Source organism: Solanum dulcamara, chromosome 7, assembly GCF_947179165.1.
Source record: "Solanum dulcamara chromosome 7, daSolDulc1.2, whole genome shotgun sequence".
Taxonomy (NCBI): domain Eukaryota; kingdom Viridiplantae; phylum Streptophyta; class Magnoliopsida; order Solanales; family Solanaceae; genus Solanum; species Solanum dulcamara.
The window spans coordinates 546,589-573,242 of record NC_077243.1 but is presented as its reverse complement, the minus strand read 5'-3'; the positions used below and the strand labels follow the sequence as shown (position 1 = coordinate 573,242).

Here is a 26,654-nt window from a genome sequence, read left to right as displayed (position 1 = left end):
TCAAAAAGTCTAAAAACAGCTTATAAGCAACTTATAAACCAATTCAAACGGGCTCTTAAGTGAATTCAAAATTGTAAGTTGGTGGACATCCAACACCCCTATATTTATAGTTGGTTTGGTAGAACTTTTAAAATTCACGTTCTTTGAGAGATTGGCAATGGATGTTTTCAAAAGAGGTAGGGATAGGCCAAAGAAATATTGGAGAGAGGTGATTAGACAAGACATGACGCAGTTACAGTTTACCTAGGACATGACCTTAAATAGGAGGGTGTGGAGGACTCATATTATGGTAGAAGGCTAGTACATAGTCTCGTTGTTATTCCGTATTAGTAGGCGCATTAACGCACTATAATTTCTTGTGTTCTGACTTCTGTTATTATCTTCCTATCACTTTCTGTACTTTGATTACTCAATTTTATCTGTGTCGCTTTCGTTATTTGTGTTATTCGTTATTTGCTGTTACATAACGCTTTGAATTTCTTTACCTTATCTGACCTCTTTTTATGCTTTTTTTGAGCTGAGGGTCTCTCGAAAACAATCGTTCTACCTTGGTAGGAGTAAGGTCTGCGTATACTTTACCCTCCTCAGATCCCACGTTGTGGAATTTCACTGGGTTGTTGTTGTTGTTGTTGTATCTTAATTTGATTTTGTACAAAGTTTAGAAAAAAAACAAAGAGAGATTTTTTAATCTGAAGAAAATAAGAAAATGAAGACAGATTTTTTGAATTTTTTTTTCTTTGATGATTTCCCCTCTACAACCTTCATGTCTATATATACAAATATAAAAGATAAACAACAATAAAAGCCCATACTAGTTTAAATAACAATAAAACCCATAAAAGATAAATAACAATAAAAAAAACCCATACTAGTTATATTAACAATAAACCCATACTAGTTTGCTTATCTTTGTCTTCTCTTCTTTTCTTCTCTTCTTTTTATTCCAACATTCCCCCTCAAGTTGGAGGGGAGAGAATTAACCCCCAACTTGCGAAGAATGGTATTGTGAGCTGGTCCTGATAAAGGCTTTGTGAAGATATCTGCAACTTGAGATGCAGATGGAACGAAATTTAGAGAAATGAGACCTGCGGTGAACTGTTGACGCACAAAGTGGCAGTCAAGTTCGACGTGCTTTGTGCGTTCATGAAACACAAGGTTTCTAGCAATGTAGAGTGCCGATTGACTATCAGAATGGACCGGGATTGGTAGCTTAGGCGGAGCTGATAGATCTCGAAGAAGACGATTCAACCATGTGACTTCAGCAACAACTCGTCGCATTGATCTATATTCTGCTTCCGCAGATGAAAGTGATACTGAAATTTGTTTCTTGGATTTCCAAGAAATCGGAGAGCCACCCATGCTTATAAAATACCCGCTGACAGATCTTCTCGTATCTAAACACGAGGCCCAATCGGCGTCACAGAAAGCAAGAATGGAAAAAGAAGGATTGCTACTGAAGAACAATCCTTGACGTGGAGATTTTCGAAGATATCGAAGAACACGAATTGCAGCATCGTAATGAGGTAACCTTGGGGACTGCATATACTGTGACAAATGCTGAACCGCAAAGGCTAAATCTGGATGAGTGTGAGTTAAATAGTTGAGTTTTCCGATCAATCTTCGATAGAAAAAAGGATCTGTGAGTGGTGTCCCTTCATCAGCAGAGAGTTTTTGCGAAGGATCAAGTGGAGAAGGTACTTCAGCTAAGTCATCACAGTTGTACTCAGACAGAAGTTCAAGAGTGAATTTTCTCTGATTCACTATCAGACCATGGTCTTCTCGTACCACCTCCAATCCAAGGATATAATGTAAGCTTCCTAGGTCTTTTATCTTAAATTCAGTGTCCAAAAATTGCTTGAGGTTAGACAACTCTGTAGAATCATTCCCAGTAATAATTATATCGTCGACATAGACTGTAACTAAAGAAACTGAGTGACCTGAATGCTTGTAGAATAAAGAGTAATCATTTAGAGATGAAACATACCCTTTGAAATTAAGAGCAGCCCCTAATTTTGCATACCATTGTCTTGAGGTTTGTCTCAATCCATACAAAGATTTGTTTAGTTTGCAAACTAAGTTAGGATTAGAAGATTCCATACCTGGAGGAAATTTTATATACACCTCTTCTTGCAATTCACCATGCAAGAAGGCATTATTGACATCTAGTTGAGATATATTCCAACCTTTCTTGACTGCTACTGCAAGTAAGCATCTTATTGTTGTCATTTTGACAACAGGAGAATACGTTTCATTGAAGTCGATGCCTTCTCTTTGGATGTCTCCTCTTACCACCAATCTTGCCTTTAATCTCTCTATAGACCCATCTGCTTTGTGCTTTACTTTGTAAACCTATTTACAGGGTAAAGATTTCTTATTTGGAGGTAGACTCACAATTTCCCAAGTGTTGTTGAAATTTAATGCCTCAAATTCAGTGTCCATAGCTTTTAACCAACCAGGATCCATAGTTGCCTGGGAATAATTCTTTGGTTCACTTATACTTGAAATTGCATTCAAGACCTGCTGATTAGAGATAGATAAAGCAATAAAAGAGAAAATAGGAGGATCAATGGGATCGGTAAAACATGAAGTGGAAAGATCAGTGAGATAAACTGAGTTGCAAACATACTCATCTAGATACACATGCCTTTTAGGAACCCTCTCTGATCTTCTTTCAGGTACAACAGAGATGGGATCCACATCATGAATTTGAAGACTATTAGATGAGGAAGATAGACTTGGGGAAGGTGGAGGAACATCAATAGATGAGCTAGATGAAGGAAGTGAGGTAGAATCACTAGGAATGGACCCTAAGGAATCAGATTCATCAGGGTTAGAAACCAATGAAGATAGTGTAGGAGAAAAAGAAATAGATGGTCCTGAACCAGCTGTGGTTGTAGTGAAAATACGAGGAGAAGGAGTTTGAGTGTGAAAAGGAAATGTAGTTTCATGAAAAACTACATTCCTTGAAACGATGATTTTCTTAGAATTCATTTCCATGACTTTATACCCTTTCTTCCCTACAGGATATCCAAGAAATATATAAGGGACTGCCCTAGGAGCAAATTTGGGTCTGTTATGTGAAGGGGTTGAAACAAAACACAAACATCCAAAACTTCTCAAAAACTTGTATGAAGGACAAGTTCCAAAAATCAATTCAAAAGGTGTTTTTCCTTTGAGCACAGATGAGGGAAACCTATTTATTAGAAAAGTTGCGGTCAATAAACAATCACCCCAGTAGCAAATAGGCACTTTAGATTGGTGTAACAAAGCTCTAGAAGTCTCCAAAAGGTGTTTGTGTTTCCTTTCCACAACTCCATTCTGTTGTGGAGAGGAAGTGCAAGAAGTTTGGTGGATGATTCCTCTTAAGAGAAAATATTCTGAAAGAATCACTCCACTGCCTAACTCAAGAGCATTATCTGACCTTATCATTTTTATCTTAGCCCCAAATTGTCTTTCAGTGTAAGCTAGGTAGTTCTTTAGTGTAGGAAAAGCATTGCTTTTAGTAGTCAAGAGGTAAGTCCAAGTTGCTCTACTAAAATCATCTACAATAGTAAGAAAATACTTGTATCCATTATAGGTAGATGATTTATAGGGTCCCCAAGTGTCCACATGGATTAACTCAAAAATTGCTTTAGTTTTGATGCAACTAGAAGGGAATGGCAGTTTAGTTTGTCTAGTAACAGGGCATATATCACATTTGTGATCAAAATGAGAAAAGGAAGAAGAGGAACTGATGTTTTTCATTGAATCAAAAGGCATGTGGCCCAATCTAATGTGCCACAATTTTACATCATCCCTATTGTTTACTGGAATAGAAAAAAGAGCTAGGAAAAGAACTACAACTGGAGAGTAAAACATCAGATTTAGAATTAGACTTGACAAGACTTTGTAGACCTGAAGTAGTGGTCATGATATAGATCCCATCCTTTGCTTCACCAATAACCAGAGGGGTCCTCATTGAATGGCCCTGCATAACACAACGAATGGAAGAAAAATTTAGTGTGCAATAGAATTGTTTACAGAATTGATGAATTGATATCAAGTTGATTTTAAAAGAAGGGACAAGCAAAACATTCTTTAGTAGCAAATTATGAGGGAGAGTGACAGTTCCTCCATGTGTCACCCTTACCCTGGAAGAATTTGGGAGCTTGACATAAATAGGAGAAGACAAAAGTGTAAGAGTAGTAAAGAAAGCAGGGTCAAAAGACATATGAGCAGAAGCTCCTGAATCTAATATCCAGTAGCTAGAGTTAGCATGGGTTTGATATAGTCTTGGATCACTGAAAGTGTTACCAGAAAAACAGTGCACCATGTTAGCTGAAACCTCACTTCCTGCAAATGGCACATCTCCAATCTGTGCACTCTGAAACTCTTCTCCCAAACCACCATAGTTCTCCTGAGCAATAAATCCATTTGCTTGTTTCCCATTTGTTGCGTAACCTGAGCATCCACCAGTTGTCACTGCATTAGCCATAGAGTTCCCTTTGTTGTTTGGTTGTGATTTTGGCCCCTTGGTGAACTTAAAATCAGGTGGATAACCTATTATTCTGTAGCATTTTGCAATTGAGTGCCCAGATTTCTTACAATTTGTGCAATACAGATTGTTGTTGTAGTTATTGTTGTTGTTCTTTCTTGCTCTAAAATCAGTATTGTTGTACCTCTGACCTGAGAAATTCTGATGTGTTGCAAGAAATGAAGATGTGTCACCTGGAAAGTTAGGATTAACATATGCCTCTCTCTGTTTTTCATCTTGAATGAGGAGAGAGTACGCATGATTCACATTTGGGAGAGGTGACATCATGAGTATGTTGCTTCTTACTGCTGTATAAACATCATTAAGTCCCATTAGAAATTGGATCAATCTTTCGTCCTGCTTGGATTTGACTACTTTCTTCTTTACTCCACAGGTGCAGTTGCAAGAACATATTTCTCCGCTGGAGAGAGCATCCAGCTCATCCCAAATCCTCTTGATTCTTGTGAAATATCCTGCTACATCAGTTGTTCCTTGCATTAGATCTGTGAGGCCTTTTTGAAGGTGATAGAGTTGAGCTCCATTGGACTGACCAAACCTGTCATGAAGGTCAGTCCAGAGATTTTTAGCGGATTTAGAGTATATCACACTCCCTGCAATTTCTTTTGAAAGAGAGTTAAGCAACCAAGAAATCACCATGTTATTGCACCTAGTCCAAAACTTGAACTCAGGTGTATCAGCAGATGGTATTTCGGCAGAACCATCAATAAAACTCATCTTGTTCTTAGCTGATAGAGAAATAATGATGGACCTTCTCCACGCAGCAAAACCAGTTCCATCGAAAACGAAATTCACAAGATTCATTCCTGGAGAATCTGAGGGATGAAGATAATATGGACTGCTAGAATCTATTACTGCAGATGAAGAAGAAGAAGAGTTTCCCTCAGATGATTGTGATGTGTTTTTCATTTGGATTGAAAGAACAAAAATAAAGAAAAGATTTGGATCCTACTGCTGCTCTGATACCATGAAGAAAATAAGAAAATGAAGACAGATTTTTTGAATTTTTTTTTCTTTGATGATCTCCCCTCTACAACCTTCATGTCTATATATACAGATATAAAAGATAAACAACAATAAAAGCCATACTAGTTTAAATAACAATAAAACCCATAAAAGATAAATAACAATAAAAAAACCCATACTAGTTATATTAACAATAAACCCATACTAGTTTGCTTATCTTTGTCTTCTCTTCTTTTCTTCTCTTCTTTTTATTCCAACATAATCTTATGAACTTAAATTAAAGATGAGTAAGTCCTTTTAATTTCGTGTTTTTAAAATTGTCATGTAAAATTAATGTTGGAATTGAAAACTCACTAAATATAGAAAAGTAAGACACTGAAATTGGGACGAATAAAATATTTATTTTAAAATTTACTTTAAACAAAATAATTTATGTTTGGTTTATCATTTTCAAAAGCACTTTTATAAATTTAAAAAATAATAATTATGTTCGATCAAAAGTTGCAGAAATGCAAATGTGCGAAAAAACTACTTTTTTTAAGCTTAAAAACTGATTTTGCAACTCAAAAGCACTAATATTGTATCTCTATAAAAATAAGCTCTAAAAAGGATATTTGGATTTACAAAAACCTGACCAAACAATTTCTTAGCTACTTTTTTCCTTTTACTTCAATCGTTGTGTCTTAATTTCTTTAATAAGCTTTATAGCACCAATGAGGGAATTCAGGCATAAATTCCCCCCAAAATTATACCAAAAAGTCAGTTACATACTTAAACTATCATGACGATCTATTACACACCTAAACTATCTAAAAGTGAAACTATTACCCCCTACAACTGACGTGACAAAAAAAAAAAACAGCGCGTCAGATTCTGTAAATTAAAAAAATAAAATCACCTCACCCACATCATTTCTTCTTCTTCCCACCCACCTATCCTCTTCTTCTTCGCAACCACCTACCACTTCTTCTTCACAACCACCTTCATTTACTCCCATTTTGAATCTTGATTTATTTTCTTTCAAAACTCATTAAAATAAAATAAAAATTAAAAAAATCACCCATCCCACGTTCTTTCTTCTTCACACCCACCTACCATCTTCTTCTTTACACCCACCTCTATTTGCTCCCTATTTTGAATCTTTATTTTTTTTCTTTCAAAACCGATTAAGAAGAAGAAGAATTCTTCTCCTATTTTGGTGGAAAAGACGATTGGGGTTTGGGGGTGGGTCGAATGGGTGGTTAATAATTAATTAGAAGTTAATTAGTATAAAATATAGTTAATAAAAGAAAATAAAAGAAAAAATATATAAAAAATCGAATGGGTAGTTAATAATTAATTAGGATTTAATTAGTATAAAATATAGTTAATAAAAGAAAAGTTAATTAATAAAGAAAAGAAAAGAAAAGAAATATAAAAAATTGAACGAGTGATTAATAATTAATTAAGAGCTAATTAGTATAAAATATAGTTAATAAAAGAAAAGTTAATCAATAAAGAAAAGAAAAAAATAAAAATTGGATGGATAGTTAATAATCAATTAAGAGTTAATTAGTATAAAATATAGTTAATAAAAAAAATAATTAATAAAAAAAAGAAAAAAAACAAAAATATAAAAAATTATAATTTCTAACGTGACATTGACATAGCACCACATGGCAGCGAGTGTAATAAACCACATACTATAAGAGTGGTGTTATACGTTTAGGTGTGTAATAGTTTCACTCTTACATAATTTAGGTGTATAATAAATCATCAAGATAGTTTATGCCTTATTTATATTTTAGAGGTTGATTTATGAAGTAGAGGTAGATTTTGACTAACTTTTATGCGCTTTATATTTTCTTGTGGGTAAGAAACAAAGTAAGACCATCTCTATTTATAGGTGATGAGGTCTTCCCAGCAATGAATAGAAAGATAATGGTAAAGTAAATAGAGAAGATAAATGGCCTAGGATTACATAAGTTAGCATGTATAATAGAGGAATAAAGAGTAAAATAACATGGGGATTAACAAATGCCATCCATGGCAATTTGATGCACCATTAAACGGACAAAAATGTAACTCCAAAATGGAGTAATGTAGCCATTGAACAGCTCCAACGGCAGCAAAAGAAATTGCCCACTAACGGGCAAAAAATAACAACAGTAAGTGCCATTGAAAGGCAACACTATTACTCCAACATTAAGCAAATTAATATATTAAACATTAATATTAAAATGCTAAAACCAACAAAAACCTTTCAAAAAAAAATATGGAATCAGAAATGTGCTGGTGTTTTTAAAATTTTAAAAAGAGGCTTTTATATGATTGATTGAAAAAAACAAAGAAAATTTTACACCAATTTCATGCAACTAGTCGAAATTTGATTAAAGGAAATATCAAATAAAAGAAAGATGGACATCTGTTTTAATGAAATTAAATAAGACAATTTCTTAGTTAATAATACATATTGACAAACAGAAATGGGCATCAAATTCTAATGTAGTATTAAATTATAACGTCAAAACACAGCTAGCCTTTGAAATATATATATATATATATATATATATATATATATATATATATATATATATATATATATATATATATGTAGGTTTGATTTTAAGAAGAATGTCCTTTTCAACCTTCGATAGAACTAAATTACCATAGTTTATCTTTGTTGTTGACAAAAATGATTGAATACTATCAAATGAATTTAATATTTCCTTCATTCCAGCAAATTCCCCTTAATTTGCGTGACTTATTCAAAAACTAACACCTTGACTTAATAACTCACCCTCTGTCTTTATTTATCTATTATACAAAAAATAGTTTTATTTTTATTTATTCAATTTAAATTTTTAAAAAATAATCTTTCATTTTAGACTGATTTTACTCTTATTATTAAGTACTATATAATTCTAATTCACTTTTCAATAAATGAGATACTAATATTAATAAAGAGTGATATAGTAAAATTATTATTTTATTTGTTAATTTTTTAAGAATGTACTAAAGCGAACATAAATAAGTAAAGGTGGATGAATGAAAGATCTATTTGGAGCGCAAGTATAAAATATTCCTCGTAATAATGTGCTTAAGTGAAAAGCACACACAGTGAATGTCGGTAGATAATGAAGAACTGTCTATTGTGTCGGTGTCAATTTATCACATTAACAATAAATCATGACTTGTATATTTTCTTTTCTCCATATAATTAGCAACCATAAAAGATAGATAAGACATAACATACCAAATTATGAATTTCTACGAAAGATTTGTGGTGGAATAATTAAAATATAGAGTTTTTTGGTCGGTAATATTTTATCGCATTAGATAAATTATAGACCCAAATGAAATATATCAGAGGGCTAAACTAAAAAAAGGAAATTAATAATCCACCCAGTCACTTGAATTAAAAATTGTTGATGAAGATATATCATCATTTATGTACATTGACTATAAAAAAATAAAACCATCCTAAAGGCTATTTGTGTAAAAACCCCTAATGGTGACTTAGAGCCCGTTTGGATGGACTTAAAAAAAGTAATTTTTACGTATGAAGTGCTTTTAGAACTTTAAAGTGCTGAAAGTTATTTTTATAAATAAGCAGTTGAGTGTTTGGATAAAAGTGCTTAAATGAGGAAAATTATGTGAATTTTAGGGTTAAAAGAATAAAAAGGGTAGTTTGGAAATTTAGTTAAAATATAAGAGATATAAAAGTAATTTTCATGGTCAAAGAAAATGGCATTAGGCAAACACGTCCAAAAGCTGAAAAGAGGCTTTAAGTTGGTCAAAACCAACTTAAAGCCAATCCAAACGGGCTCTTACAACCAAGTTGGTTCCAATGGGTGGGCTTGTGTGGTGGGGCCTGCCAGAGTGACCTTGGCAGCTGATGATGGTCTCATCATGGGCTGATCCACTTTTGATAGACAAAGGAAAGCCTAAGTATTATGGGTCCAGTTGTAAACGGAGCCTTAGTAGCCCAGCCCAATTTCTGTTATTGGGCCTTTAACGAACAGACGACGTTTGGTCATCTTCCAAAATCATCGCTTGCCTTGCTGCCCTTATTGCAGAAATCTTCTTTTGAAGAATGCATCAGTTGCTGCTGTCCCTGTAAGAATTTCAGTGTAAGAATTTGATAACCTTAACAGTTTTATTGATTTATCTGGTTGTTTGTAACGTAGTTTCTGCTTCATATACGTAAAGTTTTGCTAGACAGTTTCAGTGGATGAGTTTTCTGCTATCTTTACTGTAATACTTATCAATTGAGGTTACAAATATCTTTGAGGAGCTTATTGAAGTTAATTCCGCTTTTCTGGGGCACTAGTCTTTGGTTTTGTATTAATTCCTGTGACTTACAGTACTTTTTATATAGTTTGTAAGTTTGTAAATTGTTTTTCAAAAACCTTAAAGACTGTATGTCCTAATGCAAACGTCAACAAAATAAAGAAGTTTTGACTTTAGAAATACGAACTATGTCATATAAATTATTAAGGAGGGAGTAATTGGCTTTACATATGAATATCTGTCACTTACTTCATTGAATAATCTAGGGTTTCTTAGCTTAAGCTCTGTCTATGCAAAATGAGGATGTTATTTTAACATTGTCCCGTGTTATATTTAGCTGGTTATAATGTGTAGTTTTCAGAAGATTATAGTTTTCTTTAGTATTGAAATGAAAAATATATTATAAAAGAAGTATATTTTCTCCCCCTGAGGTGTTTTCTGGAAACACTAAATTTATTTCTTTCACAGTATAAGGCTGCTGCCTTTTCTCTTTCGTTAAAAAGTAACTCATAAGCATTTGTTTGAGCATGCTATTGAATCTTAGTTTACTATGGGCAAGCATTGCAGTGTAAAAACCCATGGTTTCTGTAGGTCTGCATGCTTTAGTTTCGAGAAAACATAAAGGCTGTGATTTGACGGAGCAACCAACTGCTTGGGAGAACCAAACGAATAATCAGGGGGTAAGGAAAAGAACAATGGGCCGAAAGACATCGAAAAAGCATGCTGGAGTTAACGCTGACCATGCTGTTGAAAGTGTGTCCGGAGGGAATGCCAATGACAATAATAGACCTCGCAAGGACAAAAACACAACCCCTGTCCCACAGACATCATTTCTCAGGTTCAAACTGCTTCATATACTTGATTCGTCATTTCCAGTTTTATTAGATGAAGTATTTGTCATATTGCAATGTGAAACATTCATACTTTGTCATAATGTAGAAAGCAGATTGATCCTGAGACTGCAAAATACTTTGCGGAGATTGCTAATGCCATAGAAGGTACTGAAATTGACCCAGAGGAGCGATCTGTCATTTGTGGAAATGCCTTGGAAGAAACCAGAGGGAAAGAAGCAGAACTTGCAACTGATTATATAATAAGCCATACTTTGCAAACCCTACTTGAAGGCTGTTCTTTGGATCACCTTTGTAGTTTCCTTCAGAGCTGTGCAAAGAATTTCTCTCATATTGCAGCTGATAGATCTGGTTCTCATGTGGTTGAAACAGCTTTAAAATCGCTATCTTTTCACCTTCAGGATAATGAGAATCATTCTCTGATTGAACATGCTTTGAAAAAAATCTGTAAGGTATGAAATAATGTTGTCTTCATTGTTTATAATAGTGTAATATTTCCCTATTGCATAGTTTGAATTACAACATGTTAAAGCCTGTTTGGATCGGCTTATTTTAGGTGCCTTTAAGCCAAAATAGCTTTTAAGCTCTTTTGTAGTGTTTGAGTAAAATAAAAGAGTGCTTTTAAGCATTGTTTTTAAGCCAAAACAATAAAAATAAGCCAAAACCCATAAGTTTGGATTCCTAACTTATGACCTATCCCATCCAAACAGGCTCTTAGTTGCTTACATAATTCCTTTTCGCTCTTCTGATTCTATGTGAGAGCCCTTCTAGAAATTTGCTACAAGATTTAACATAGCGAAACGTCACAGTGGATCAGTATAAAAAGTGGATTATAATTTCTTGATCATTACATGATCCAGGTTCTTAACTTGATTGTTCATTGGCTTCTTTATATTTCCATGTCAGGCAATTGTCGTCAATCCTGTTGATATAATGTGCAACTGCCATGGATCTCATGTGCTTCGGAGTGTTCTCTGCCTATTTAAAGGGGTGCCTTTAGAAGAGTTCCATTCCACAAAGTCATCAGTTGGCTTGGCTGAACGCTTGAATCTCAAGGCACCTCATGCAAAAGACAATGGCTCACTGCAGTCTGTGCAAATATTTCCTAGTTTGCTTAAAAAATTTGTATCAGAGATGTTAAATGCTGCCAGCGGAGACATTTCAAAACTTCAAGTGAATCAATACAGCAGTTTAGTTCTGCAGGTATATAATTTATGATCCCAGGCTCTATTCTTATGCCAATCTCTTTGCTGACAGTATGTAGATGTGCAAAAGATGATAACGATGACATGATAACGATGACTGTGTAAACACTACTAATACATGCTTGTATGAAGTAATGATTCATATATTGTTTAAGGCTACTAGTTTAAGCCACAACTGTCGAATTACATATCAACGAGTAATGATGATTTTGTTCTCTTATTTGCAGACTGCTTTGAAATTATTGTCCGGAAATGAACCAGAGTTGTTGCATTTAATTCGAGTTCTTCTTGGGAGCAGTGCTGGAAGTGCTAATGCTGGGAACTTGATAGAAGGAATAACCATACGGAACATTTTAAGGCTAGTGGAAGAAACTGCGTACAGTCATTTAATGGAGGTAAAATATCATCGATGCCTGTCTATATTTCCTCTCCGTATATGCTTTTCCAACAGTATTTGATATTTAACTAGTTTAGACTTTAGAGCTCCTTAGTCATGGAATCTCTCTGTATGCTGCAAATGGTTGTATTCCAACAACAACATACCCAGTGTAATCCCACAAGTGGGGTCTTTGGGGTGGGGGGGGGGGGGGTTACTGTGTACTCAGACCTTACCCTACCTTGGGAGAAGGTAGGTCGAGAGGTGGTTTCCGAGAGACCTTCGGTTCAAGAAAATAGGAAGAGTGTCGAAATCAAGTAATATGATAAACTAAGTACAAGGAACAATAAATAGTAACATAAATCGAAGAAACCAAAAACTACAAGAGTAATGCAATGAGTGCTAGTAAGTAAGGATAGGCGAGACAATACTCAACTACTTACTAACCTACTACCGTAATCCGTGTCCTCCATAATCTCCTCTAAAGTCATGTTCTCAAAAAGGTGATATTGCATAATGTCTTGTCTATTCCATTTCTGTTAATGGTATTCTCAAGATATTTATAGTTCAGTCTAATTTGAATGGAGCAATTGGATTTTTGCTTTGTCATAGGACTATAGTAAACTTCTCCTGAGAAAGAGATATGAAAGGTCATTCCAATATATATTTGGTGGACAATATAGGAAGAAAGGAACAAAAGGTGCTTCGAAGATAAATCAAGTCTTATCTAGATGATAAAGTTGAAGTGTTTGGTACTTTTTGTATTTTTGGTGTAAAGGAACATGTGTAGAAGATCATGATTCAATTTTTGATGTTTTAGACTCCTTGTAGATGATAGAGGTGCTGTAAGTCTAGTCTCTTTACAGTCCTGTAATTATGGATGATTATACAGTCTTTGTATAGACTTACTATTTATATAAAGATAATGTTATCTGTTTCAAAAAAAATAAAATAGTACACGTTTCCTGTTTAGGAAAAGGACTATCTGCAGCATCTACTTTAGATGCATGAACAACAGTTTCCCCCCATGCTTCTTCACAGTGATTGTCTTGACCTGTAAATTGCAGAAACGTTCAGTTGTTATGAGCCCCTCAGTTATGCAGTTTTGTACAGTTCCAGCTGAATTAGGTTCCTACGTCTGTTCTTTGATGAAGTATCAGCCTTCTATTTCTGCAATCTAGTACATCTGCAAGATGGAGGATGGTTGAACGTGTTACACAATCCATTCATCTGAAAGAAAAGCTTAGAGCCGATATATTCGTTAATCCTGGAAGCAGACTTTATGCTAATATAAATCAGCATAAGTTCTTTGTGGTTTGTTAACATTGTTCCACCATTTTCTGTAAAATCAGATGAAGCCTAGGTTCATAGAGACGTTGCAAGTTTTCTGACATGATGATTTGCTCTGCTTCTTTTAGCTGCATTGCTTTCTAACCTGTATAGTGTTCTCCTTATTTGACGATTTAATGCTAGTGTTCTCCTTATTTGACGATTTAATGCACAATGTTGCAGGCTATCCTGGAATTTGCTCCTGAAACATTGTACAATGAGTTGTTAACGAAAGTTTTCAGGAAGTCATTGTTTCGAATGTCATGTCATCACTGTGCGAACTTCGTCGTGCAGGCTTTAGCATCTCATGCCAGAAGTCAGGATCATGTAAGGCCTTTCAAACTTCACTATTAGGAATATTGCTTTCATGTAAGATAAACCTAAGGACAAGTAGAATTGAATCTAATGACCTTGAGAACATCTAGCTCCAAATGTTGGTAGATGTTAAAATCAGTATGCAGTGTGCCAGATGAACTTTAAAGCGTGTCTTCTATTTTCTTTGCACATTAAATACTATCTGACTAGACATTATACTGATAGCTTGAAATAGGTTTGTCAACGGATTCTCATGTTTAATCATATGTTGGCTTATAGTAACACTCACACCCTTTTTTTTTACAAGATGGACTTGATCTGTGAGGAGCTTGGGACAAAGTTTCATGATCTTTTCGAAATGGGAAAGTCTGGAGTTGTTGCGTCTGTCCTTGCTGCAACTCAAAGACTCTGCAGCCATGAACATGAGGTTTGTTGTGAATATTCAAGGTCACACTTCATATTTTCCAAATTATTGTGTTCAAACATTCTAGATGTTTGGATGATATAAAGAAATAGGGGAGGAACTGTACTACGCTGTTTTGTACTTCTCACAGTTCCATCTTGGTAACTGTTTTGAATAAAATTCGCTTTATCCAAGATTCCAAAAGAACTATTTGTTTGCGCAGTATCCAGTTTGATTATTGATAAATATTTCTTTTTGTATTCATTACCTTCATTTATTGATAAATATTTCCTTCGACTATAAAAGATGAAGGATCAGCTGAATGTTTTCCTTTCCTTTTGTCTTCTTTGTTTCAGTGTTGTCAGGCCATTGCTGCTGCTGTATGCACAGGGGATGAGTTTCCCAAGTGTATCGTCCCCCGAATATTATTTCTTGAAAATTTCTTTTGCTCAAGAGACAAATCAAACTGGAGTTGGCCACATGGAACAAAGATTCATGTAGTTGGATCTTTGATTCTGCAGTCGATATTTAGACTTCCCAGTGTATGTGTTCCTTTCTCATTCTTCTTTTGAATTTGATACTATGTATATGCCACATATTTATCTTTTCCATTACTATGTTGATAGTCTTTGCTTAAGTCTGATATGTGAAGTGTTCTATCTAGCTTATTTGCTTCAACTCTTAGTTATTTCTTCTATTATTTCAAAAGCCAGTGCTTAGTTATTGTGCATCTTATGTTTATCCTATACTATATTGCTATTAGAGTGAAGGGGAGCCTTGGAGTAACTGGTAAAGTTGCTGCCATGTGACCAGGAGGTCACGGGTTCAAGCCTTGGAAACAGCCTCTGGCAGAAATGCAAGGCAAGGCTGCGTACAATAGACCCTTGTGGTCAGGCCCTTCCCCGGACCCCGCGCATAGCGGGAGCTTTAGTGCACCGGGCTGCCCTTATATTGCTATTAGAGTAATGAGTGAAGTGTTACTGTCAGCATGATTATAATCTTTTTTTGATATGCTACAGGAACTAATACAGGTGTATGTTACTAGTATCACGTCTTTAGAAGAGCATCATGTTCTTGAGGCATCGAAAGATCCAAGTGGTTCACGGGTCATTGAATCTTTTCTCAACTCGAATATATCAGCAAAGCAAAAGAGGAAGTTAGTTGCCAAGTATGTATTACAGCAGACTTTTGATTACTCCATACAGTTGGAAATGATATTTTTGATTTTCTAATAATGATAGTCTGCAACTTGAAGGCTTCGAGGACATTTTGGTGAGCTCTCAGTGCACCCATTTGGTTCATTTACTGTTGAAAAGTGCTTCACTGCTAGTAACTTGAATCTGAGAGAGACAATAGTATCAGAAATGTTACCTCTCCAACCAGAGCTATCCAAGTCTAAGCAGGGACCTTACCTACTGAGGAAACTCGATATTGATGGGTAAGCCTTTCCTTTTCCATCTTCATGACTTCTCCCCTTTTCAATCCTGTTTGTGTCACGAAGTTAAAGGGCTAGATGTTGAGGTTATTGTTTCTTCCCATCCAAGCACGACTGCTTCTTATTTCTTGTAATTTAGTTACTTCATGCTGTTTATCATTAACATTAGCATCTGAAGGGATGCCTCTAGAAGCGGCAAATTATGTTTTCTGGCAGTTTGGATATTTGCCTTTTTAAAAAAAAGAAAAAAAAGAAGAAATAAATAGCATCTCTGAATTGTGAGATTACATGCTGTAATTAATTCACTCATCTTCATTGGAGAAGTGCAAATTGATAGTGGGAATACCTTCCGAAACCATTCTGACGGACTCATTGAAAGTTGTATTGAACTCTCCCGGTTTATCTTGTACTTATTTGGCTTCCTTATCTGTCATGATAGATTTGCAAGGCAACCTGACCAGTGGAAGTCAAGACAAGCTTCACAACAATCTGCTCTCAAAGAATTTTATGCTACATTTGGACCAACGGAAACCAAATCATTTGAAAAGGAGAGCTTCCTTGCTGATACTGTTTCTAAATCAAATCCAGGAAAGCTAAAAGACATTAGGAAAGAGATTGAGACAACTTTGGCTTTTGCCAAAACTTCCAATACCCCCTTCTTGGCTCATCAGGTTTCAAAAAAAGTGAAAAGGTCCAAAGACGAGAAGAAAAGACATAGGAAAAAAGATGGCGAGTCAGAATCTAAAAGAAAGAAGATCAAAGTTTAACTGTAATGCTTTTAGATTCTTTCTTCAATTTTTACATTACTGCGAATGATCGCTCAGTTTTGGTCACTTTCTGGTGTTTGATCAGAAAGGATGGAACTTCTATTGGATGGGGAAAACACTTGATTTAGTTGTTCATGCAATTTTTATTCATTCTAGTAAATTATTCATAGGTAAGTTTAAATGGTTGGTTCATAAATGCACTGATATGAAAAACTTAATAGTATTCACATTTATAGAACTTTGGGAAATGCATCTAGCAACAAATTTCATAGCTACCCAGGAACAAAATTGGATCCTGTATTTGTGCTGCAAGTGACTATCCTAACTGGATAGTGGAAACTAACATTGTACTACCAAACTTCATTGATATTGAATGAACGAATTGCTTTGAAGGCGCTGTTCTTTGCTGAGGTGATGCTTCTTTTAGTCATACTATGGAGGCTTGAACCTGGTACAACAACGTGATATTTGAGAAAAGTGTTTATGTAGGTAAGCGATGAACACTTTTAGATTTAGAAATTACTTGTTTTGTATAGGATTCCATCTGCTTGGAGGTATTCTCCTAAAGCTTGAATCAACTTTCTTGAATGGTTGCTTCTGATTTGTATGCAGACCCTTGAGTGTTTGCGATGTTGAAGTTTTTTTGGAGGGATGCTCTTTATTGGAGAGGAACCGAGCTGCATGTGCGGCATTGGTTTTTGAACTAAGAATCAACAGAAGTGCTAGAACAAAAGCAGCTAATATTCTTGAAAGGCTCTTCATAGTCTTGCTTTAAGCTGAGTTAAAGGATGTTAATGATGTGTTTTTCTATGTTTATGGTGATTTGGTAGCTTTGAAGCTGAGATGATGAGATTTATATATGATGTTTGAATGTGTTGAAGGATCCAATGTTTAGTGGGATCATGTGATGTTCCTTTGACTGTTCTGTGTTGGAACTCTGATTTCCACAAAAGTTGTTAGAAAGTTTCAGAGTGATCATGTGACCTGGCACGTGATAATATTTTATTTACTGGAAGAGGTGGTTATTATATTATCTTTAACTTTTTCTATTGAAAGATTTGATTTCATCCCTTACAAATTGCTTTGATCTTATTCTAATCCTTTTTGAAGCTGTTTAGAATAGGTTGGTGCTAGTTGGCCTTACCTTTTAACGCAACTAATTTTTGTGCTACCATATTTATATGTTTGTCTTGGATAAACGTACCGATATGGTTAGTGAGAATTCATTTGCATTTGATAACAATGCGATATGAGAATTCATATATACTAGTTGATTGACTGATATTATTATTTTTGTAAATTTCCACTGTGTTTGGCACTGAGTGATTGGTGCAATTTCTATCAGTTGTCTAATTAATACGTGTAGCTTATAAGAATTTGCAAGTCAAAAGATGCTCTTATATTTTATATTCTGCGGATGCAGTCTTGGAAAATGTTTATGAACGGAGGCAGAGTTTTCACTTTCTGAAATCGGTGTGCTTAAAAGCGCAGATCCCCATCCTTTTGAAGACCATTTTCATATGATCATAAAGCACTTTTCATGACCCCCCAACCAATACCCACCCAACTTGACACTATTTTCTTGTCTCGAACTATCTGATATTTTGAAATTTATTGACTAGATTAATTTGAATTTTCATTAAGCAAGGGCAGAGCTAGGGGTAGGAGTTAAATTTTGGTTTGGATTTTGATTTTAGATTGGAAAAATTATAATTCAAATAAGCTCGGATTGAATATAAAATTTTCGGTTTGGATTTTTGATTTTTGGATTGAAAATTCAAATACAATCTAAATAAGTTTGGAATTTCGTTTTGGTCTTTTGGATTGAATAAATTATAATTCAAATCAATGAGTTTGGATTACAACATTAATTCACCTAATAATTTGTATGTAACATTCTACGATTAACAAGAATTGAAGTCAATTTGCCGTTCATGTCGTGTTATTTCATATTAAACGTAATACTATCATAAGCTATGACTTATTAGTATTGGTAACATTTGATATGGGTAGTACTAAATATAAGATATACAAAATCATGGTATTAAATCCGATATCTAATTCAAAAGTTTACATATTTTAAAAATACAATTCGATATCCAATCCAAATATCCAAAAAGTTTGGATTTTGGATGCCCACCACTAGAATTTTAATTAACGGGATTTAAAATATAAGACGTAAATATAAAAAGAAGTTAACAAAATTTAATATTTTATTTATACATAAAAATAATTTTAAATATATATATGAGAGAATTATTGACAGAGAAAATTGAGATGAACTTTTATGCTCCTAACGTCACCCCTAACCTTTTAATTGTAGGACCGGCTAATAAGAGAAAACATACTCGACTAGTTACTCCATTTCTTGTATGGCTCGAACCCGATCCGACTAAGAACAAAATGTTCATTCATCACATCGGTGGTGGGTTGATATTTTATCACTTTTATACTCATAATCTTTATGAAGGAAAGCTTTGGAGTAACTGATAAAATTGTTGTCATGTAATTAGGAGGTCACAGGTTCAAGCCTTGAAAATTCTTATGGTTGGGTCCTTTTATACTCATAACTGGAAATGCGTGTGAAATGTGAAAATTTGAAAGACAAAAGTAATCCTTTTGAAAAACACGAAGAGGAAAACCTCAAAGTTGAGATGCTTCATTGATCAATTCTATATTAGACACAACTAAGCCGTTCCCTTTCCAACTAATAATTTCCTAATCATATAACCGTCTTTGCTAATTTAAAGTTAAAGCTTCTTTATTTCTTAGTTTTTCTGTGTTTATATCTATTAAATTACAATGCCTTTTATAGGAATAAAAAGGGTATTATGACACTTCCCATTGGATATCCATGTAAAATAAAAGTTATAGTAAAAAGAACAAATATATATAGTTATTCTAATACGCATTAATTGCTGCCTCATTAAAAATCTTACAAGAAAAACTCAGTGGGACAAAACCTCGTAAGGAAAAAAGAGTACAACGCGTATTAACTCCCCCTGATGAGAACATCAATCTAAAGACTTGATCATATCAATATCACTAACCGTATCTCCACATAGTTTCAATTGATAAGTAATTCTGAATATGACAGAATTGTATTCATTAATAGACTTAAAATCTTGTAGCCTTAAATGCATCCAATCATATCCGTGCCTTAGGATGTGTGACCATTTTCAAGTGGTCATAGCTTTCTTTCAAATTATTCCACAGAATGAGTGGATTCTTGACTATGATATATTCAATTTTTTAAAATTTCGTCAATATGATGACGTAAGAGTATCATTGCTTTAGCACAGTCTTGTTTTGATGCTTTATTTTCAAGTTTAATGGTGTCTCCGAGACCGATTGCATCTAAATGGATTTCAGCATCTAGTACCCATGAAAAATAGTTCTCGCCGGAGCTTTGAAGGGCAACGAACTAAAGTTTAGTCAGATTAGCCATAATAAATAGAATGAAAATTATAATACCTTAGCCTTCAAATTTAGCCTTCAAACTTTGAGACGGTAGGAGTCTCATGCTGATAACGTGTTATAAAGTAAAGATTAAATACTAAAATCGAATTAGTATCACAAGAGAAAAACCAAGAAAGATGAGAAATAATAGAGAGAAAAATGAGAGGAAACTTTGCATTCCTTAGGTTTTGTGTGTTTACATACATCAAATTACAATGCCTTTTATAGGAATAAAAAGAATATTATGGGCATTCATAAATTGTTTACAACATTATTGTTTTTTTCTGTACGATTTTTTTTAATAAAAACACTAATCTGATAAATTATCTTTATTTTTACACTTCAATCTCAATTTAATGTTCATGTTGGCCCAGTTACTTTTAGTAACCACGATATTTGATGTAATGATATGTGAGTGTTTTTTTTTTGGTAAGCATTAGTGCATGAAACTAGAAACGGTTGAGCTATCAACATAAATTGTGGTGAAATAATCAGAGTAAGAATTCAAAAAAAGAAAGAAGAAACAATTGAGCGTCTACGCCACTATTTCTTCATTAGTTTAAAATGAAATTGGAATCAATTTTATTTTTTTTAGTTTAAGAGTTTTGAATTATTACTTTTTTACCTAGTAGGTTCTGTATAAATAATTTTTATATATATATTAAATAATTTTTAATAATAATAAATACAAAGTTTGAATTAAAAGTATTTCACCAAACCCATCAATGTTCTACTATCATTATGGAACAATTCAATTTTGGACTTGCTCCGGCTACGTAACCTTTAAACCCTTCGCCTCATCTATTCATTTATTTTCTCAAATGAATATTTAGGGATCTCTCTTGTTTATAGATCTATAAATCAGATCAATATTCATTTCTCAATAAATTTATTTATCGATAAAAAGATATAGCTCTTTATATGAAGTTGCAAATTTTGGACTATAAAAGTCAAGGCATCTATTTTTTTCGTATTAATTCAACATAAATCATTTATAACTTCTTGTAAAAACATTACTAAAACGTAATAAATTTCTAATTTTATAAATAAAATATTCCAAAAGTTTAGAAATTTATAATAAAAAAATTATTTGGCTCCTTAAATTAACAATACCAATAATATCAATTGCTACACGGAGAAGGATAATTAGGCGAAGTTTCATCGATCAAATATTAGGAGTAGAAGCAGACGCAGTGGTCAATTTTGTCCTCCAAATAAATTTTATCGAATTGCATTGTCGGACTCGGGTCGGTCTCTGTCTTCTGGAAGCCCAAAAGCTTCTCTTCAATTATTTTTATCTTCTTCAACTCGGAGCCCTGTGAACTAGATCTTCATCAGATTCTGGAAAATCTCAGTTCGCCCAATTCAATTTCCAATTTCTGCTCGATCTGCGGTAATATATGACCGACCTTCTTCTTGTAGATACATGTTCCGTTAATTTTGATTCTCAAACAATGAATTTCGATCTGAGTACCTGGATTGCTATGCGGTTTGTTTTCTTGTTTGTATGATGCGTTTATCCCTCGGCTACTTGGTTTACGGTGTTTAATTCGATAATATGTGCTTTATGTTGGTCGTTCGATAGTAATGTACTTGGAAGAATTATTTGCTGAATTACGGGTTTTTGGCTATGAACTGTTTCCTGCTATTTAGTCCTAGCATTTCCATAACTTGTTTTCCTTTGAATATTTGATTGTTGTTGCCTTTATAAGTCTTATTTTTAGATTAGGAATTTGAGGAAAGAAAAAAAAGATGTGATCATAGATGTAATATATATGTTTAACTTTTTTTCTAGGGTAGGCAATAAAACAAAACTTATTCCTAATCAAATGTGGACCAGATAGAGTTTTAAAATATTTGCAGTTAAATTGTGGAGGCTCAATGGATGATTAAATTAATTTTGGTAGATTGGAATATCAAAATATTTGTAGCAATTGTTTATCTTCTCATACATGCAACTGCTTTCACTTTTTGCTTTAAGAAAATTTCTTTCGTTAGGTTGTCTATATAGTACTAGAAATATCTAAATAACCAGATGAATGGAGTGTCGTTCTCAAGATATCTTGACGGACTTTGGTCCATAAAAGCGTCATTTGAGATAAAGGGCAATGCCTTGTACGGCATTGACCTTTTTCTAATGTAACAGTCGTACTAGTATAAAACAATTGATGTCAAAATTATCTGCTGGCTATATCCCATAGCTTTGCTGATGATTTCGTACTCACATTCAATCCCCATCCATGATTGGCCGTGTATACTCTAAAAGACACCTTTTAAAATATATTCTGGTGTTCCCTGTTTATTGTTTTATCTGAAAATACATGTTGCTCGCTTCACTTTGTAAGCTCCCTCCATCCTTCAATTCTTGGCTCCACCACTGTTCCTAATTGCTACTGAGAACAGACTTAGCTGCCTTTGCCTGTTCTTTGTTCCTGCATTGTTTTCTTGTGGACTGAATAGTCTTTCTTGGGCACTTCTCTACCTGGAAATGTTATGCCCTATATATTCTATGTTTCATAAGTTTGGAATTCCTGGGTTTGTTAAGCATCTCATATGTTTACAGGTTGTTGTATTTCTTTGGTGGTCAAGAGGGATAAGGAAAGCTTTGCAGCATTCTCTCTTAGTTTCAATATATTTTGAAGCTAAGACATGGCAGAAAAAGCATGTGTAAAGCGTCTTCAGAAGGAATATAGAGCACTTTGTAAAGTACGTAACCTTTTAGTTGCTGGTAATTGCTCTACAGTTGAAGCATTACCAGATACTTTGTTTCAGTCTAAAGTTATTTGCAACGCACGTAAACTAAGACTAGTATTTATTAATTATGCGATGGTGGGTTCTTGCTTTCCTCCACACCATTGCTAGGCCTGATAATATGCAAGTTGTGTGCTTAGATTCCTGTCATATCTTGGAGAATGTTTTACTTCATGGACTTACTGATGTGGGATGCCGTCCTCCTATGCCTTTTGTGGGCTAGAATATTCTACACCATGCAAATTTGATTATGTTCTACAGCGCTCTAAGGTAGTGATGTATTCTCCATTGCAGGAACCTGTCTCCCATGTTGTGGCCCGCCCTTCTCCGACTGATATCCTTGAGTGGCGTGAGTCCTATCTTTGCTCATGTTCTTGCAGTAAAATTGTCTCTTAACAAATGATTTTTTTTCTTTTTTCTTTACAAATAAATTAAGTTTATTAAACTGTAGCAGTATTTCTAATTGATATAACTGACTAGACTTATTTGCAGGGAGTGGCCCTCCTTTTGTTTTCCTTTGGTTTCTCTTGATCAATTAACTCGTCATTTGTTTGCTTTGATATTACTAATGGTCCTACTTCTACCTAAACTGTGTGTCCAGATTATGTTTTGGAGGGGAGTGAAGGAACACCATTTGCAGGTCGCTACTTTTTTCCGAGTTTAGTATTTATATTATTTGATTAGCTAATATTGTTGGGTGATGGAACTCTCGTTCCTCCGACCCGTCTTGTTGTCATTATTGAATATTTGTTATTTTTCTGAATTTACTTATGCTCCTTCTGTTGTTGTTCATGAAATGATACCGATTCCTATCATTAGGTGGATATTATTATGGGAAGATCAAGTTTCCTCCAGAATATCCGTTTAAACCTCCAGGGATCAGGTAGTCTAATTTCAGATGAGTTTGAAATTGCTTCTCTTATTTCAACTCTCCAAGCTAGGTTGTCTCCATGCTTTTGAGGGTGTCGTTCCTGTTGATTTTTACAGCACATATGTTTTCTCTTTCTGTAGTATGACTACTCCAAACGGAAGATTCATGACACAAAAGAAGATCTGCTTATCTATGAGTGACTGTAAGTGCTTTTAGAATTGCCTGATAGTCACAGTTTTCTGTTGCTTTGAGATGATCTTTGTTTGTTCTTAACCTTTGATACCCTGTTTCTTCACAGTCCATCCAGAGAGCTGGAATCCAATGTGGTCTGTGTCAAGGTAATGAGATGAAACAATAAATAATTCTTATTTGTCTGGCAATACTTTCTTTAGTGCCTGTTTGGTAACTAAAAACTTGTCTGGTTTTGTTTTTGTAATGACAAGGAAAATCAAATCCTTGTTGCAAATTAAAAAAAAAAAAGATTTTATGTTTTTGTTTCTGCAATGACAAGGAAAAACATACCATTCTTTCAACTTTCAAATGAAAACATGATTTCTTAACTAAGAGGTTAAATGTGTTTTAACTTATGAAACATTTTTGTTTTCAGGACCACTCCTTAGTATCTCCCTGCCACCTGAGATCCACCTCACTACACTCCAGCCCCTCCCCCCTCCCACCCCCCCCTCCCTCCCTTAACAGATGCTTTATACCCAAGCAAGCAGGCCACCTCTTTTGCTACACCATTTGTTCAGTTGCACTCTATTTGGACCATTTCTTGCCAATACTCAATAGTTTTTATTTTAGGACAAATTAAGCTTTCTCAGCACTAGAGGTTTCTTGGCATTTTCTACCGACATATAAATGTCTTGAAAAATTAAAAGACCTGTAACAGACAAAATATATCCTTTCCACTACTACTTCTTAATTCCAACTAGTTATTGTCACTAATATCTGTTTTTTGCATCCAATTTTATTCTGTTTTTCCGCATAGTCAACAAAGTTCCCTACAGAATTGGTGATAACTTTCTTCCATATGTGTATATTTTAGTGTTTTTTTTTTTTTGCTTAACATGTTTCTGATTTCTTGTTGAAACAAAATAGCAAAAACATGTCTATTTATTCTTACAGCTAAAATGAGATGTTTTATTGTCAAATGAGCTAAATTGTATTCTTCTTTGCTTGGGCTAACTTTTCCCTGTTCTGCATGCAGCATACTAACAGGGCTGCTCTCATTTATGGTAAAGTTCGTTCCACTAACGCAGCTTATAATGACTCCTGATGTTCCCATTTCATCTGCTTATGTATTTTCAGAGTCATGCTTGATTTACTTTGTGCTTTTCCTTTTATCAAAATGTTTCACATGTCTGGACAATTGAGTTCTATCTGTCTCTGTGCACGGAAGCCATATTAAATGAAATAGATTCTTCATCTTGAAACCACTGGTAGAGGTTGAGGACAATCTGAAGTCATCCCGTTTCATTAAGATCATTTTAGCTAGCATACAGCTACCTCTGAGTGATATAGTGGAAAAGGAGGGAGCTCTGATAGTTGGTGACATTGTCCCGTACTTTCCCCTTGTGGCTCTACGTCTGCCTACCAAGAAAAGTATTCTAAACTTCCATGTTGTATCACCTCTATGATAATGTCCTCTGCCAGTTATATGATCCTTTCCCTCGAATTATCTTATATTCACTTATCCTCACTGTTTAAAATATGCACAAAGGGACTGTTCTCCAAACTTTTCGATGCTTCTTGTCTATCTTTTGACCCTTCCACCTGATGATAGCTTCACTCAGACCAGCTGGCATGACCCAGTGAACACCAAAAATATTCAGAAACATGAAACAATCCTCCCATTTCTATCTGCAGTATATGAATAGGGTTTACTGATTCAATTGATTGATTGCTTAGATAACATTTTCTTCATTAGTTGAATCATTTCTTTTTGCAAATTATATTGGGGTTTAAACATGCATTGCATAATACAGCTGCTATCTCATGTTCTATCTATCTATTACTTGCAGATGGACAATAGTCCTACCACAGGCAGTGTATCAACAACAGTTGCTGAGAAGGAGAAGCTCGCGAAGGCATCCCTGGCTTTTAATTGTAAAAAGTGAGTTGACTGCGAGTTCCTTGCTGTTGTGTTGTATTTGTATAATTGCCTTGAGCTTTTTAGTCTCCACTGTTCAAGATCTCCTGCACGAGAGATGGATATGCTATTTTACCGCGTGTATTTTGTTTAATTACATTTTTATTAGGTTGGAGGGTAACTTACTCTCTATTTTTTTTTATGATAGCCCAACCTTTAGGAAATTGTTTCCAGAGTATTTGGAGAAGTATGAACAGCAGCAGCTCCCGCCGCAGCATGTTCCAGAGCAGGTATCATCCGTGCCAACTGGAGCAGAAAAGTCTAGACCCTTGTTGGAAAAGCATGACAATTCCACAAAGGACAAAGTGAACATAGTGAAGCCTCTGAAAGACGTCAAAAACCAAGAGAAGAAATCCGTCCCAACTTGGTTGTTGCTGTTGCTAGTTTCAATTTTTGGTGTTGTAATGGCCCTGCCTCTGCTTCAGCTTTGATGACTGGAATCTTGTTTTGTGCAAGCGGTGAAGAACAGACCACCCTATATCGCAGTGGATGCGTAGTCATCCCCGCTCCTGGTTTAATATTATAGGTTTTTGATTTACCTAGGGGGAATGTATAGGCATGACTCTAAGTGAAGATCTAACTGATCTTTTAATCTAGCTAATGGGCTTTTCTTTCCTGTTGTGCACGTCAGTGGAAAGATAACATAATGTGCTTTTATCGTGAAGGGCTCAGTGTTCCTGGAGGGGTTATTGTTTGCTTTTGCTTTGTCCGTTTATAGTTTGTAAATGTGGTTTATTCTTCTTTCTTTTTTTTATAAATTTATATTCAGGGAAGGGATGAGGTATTATATATAGACATCTGTAGTTATATGCTTGACATATTTAGCAACTGAAGTTAAAGGTCGAGCCATAGTAAAAGTGCGTCAAGTCTATCGTTTTTTCTAGAAAAAATATCAGAACGTGTTGGATGAGCTCTATTTGTGTGCGGATCTTACTCGTGACAAGGCCATCCATGGTTCGTACTTATTCACT

General features: G+C 34.6%; 3 protein-coding genes across 4 annotated transcripts; 2 read left to right on the top strand and 1 right to left on the bottom strand.

Moving 5' to 3' along the window:
- Positions 1 to 4,542: 4,542 nt before the first annotated feature.
- LOC129893840 (uncharacterized) lies at positions 4,543 to 5,440 on the bottom strand. Its single transcript, XM_055969256.1, has 2 exons — positions 4,666 to 5,440; positions 4,543 to 4,547 (listed from the first exon to the last, which is right to left on the bottom strand). Exons 1-2 carry the CDS (start codon positions 5,438 to 5,440, stop codon positions 4,543 to 4,545), a joined length of 780 nt encoding a protein of 259 aa, XP_055825231.1.
- A 4,061-nt stretch (positions 5,441 to 9,501) lies between these two features.
- LOC129895969 (pumilio homolog 23) lies at positions 9,502 to 16,844 on the top strand. 2 transcript variants are annotated; one of them, XM_055971768.1, is made up of 11 exons: positions 9,502 to 9,609; positions 10,361 to 10,607; positions 10,709 to 11,072; positions 11,527 to 11,823; positions 12,053 to 12,220; positions 13,714 to 13,857; positions 14,153 to 14,272; positions 14,605 to 14,790; positions 15,268 to 15,416; positions 15,504 to 15,686; positions 16,123 to 16,844. In XM_055971768.1, the coding sequence occupies exons 2-11, from the start codon at positions 10,465 to 10,467 to the stop codon at positions 16,448 to 16,450; spliced, it is 2,082 nt and encodes a 693-aa protein (XP_055827743.1). In that variant the 5' UTR covers positions 9,502 to 9,609; positions 10,361 to 10,464; the 3' UTR covers positions 16,451 to 16,844. The 2 variants fall into 2 exon arrangements, with proteins under 2 accessions (XP_055827743.1, XP_055827742.1); XM_055971767.1 differs by having other exon boundaries at positions 9,503 to 9,609; positions 10,337 to 10,607.
- A 4,229-nt stretch (positions 16,845 to 21,073) lies between these two features.
- Positions 21,074 to 26,365, top strand: LOC129895105 (ubiquitin-conjugating enzyme E2 34-like). The gene is made up of 10 exons (XM_055970749.1): positions 21,074 to 21,302; positions 22,473 to 22,615; positions 22,955 to 23,009; positions 23,262 to 23,300; positions 23,480 to 23,543; positions 23,672 to 23,733; positions 23,830 to 23,869; positions 24,742 to 24,769; positions 25,556 to 25,647; positions 25,832 to 26,365. The coding sequence occupies exons 2-10, from the start codon at positions 22,559 to 22,561 to the stop codon at positions 26,112 to 26,114; spliced, it is 720 nt and encodes a 239-aa protein (XP_055826724.1). The 5' UTR covers positions 21,074 to 21,302; positions 22,473 to 22,558; the 3' UTR covers positions 26,115 to 26,365.
- Positions 26,366 to 26,654: the final 289 nt, after the last annotated feature.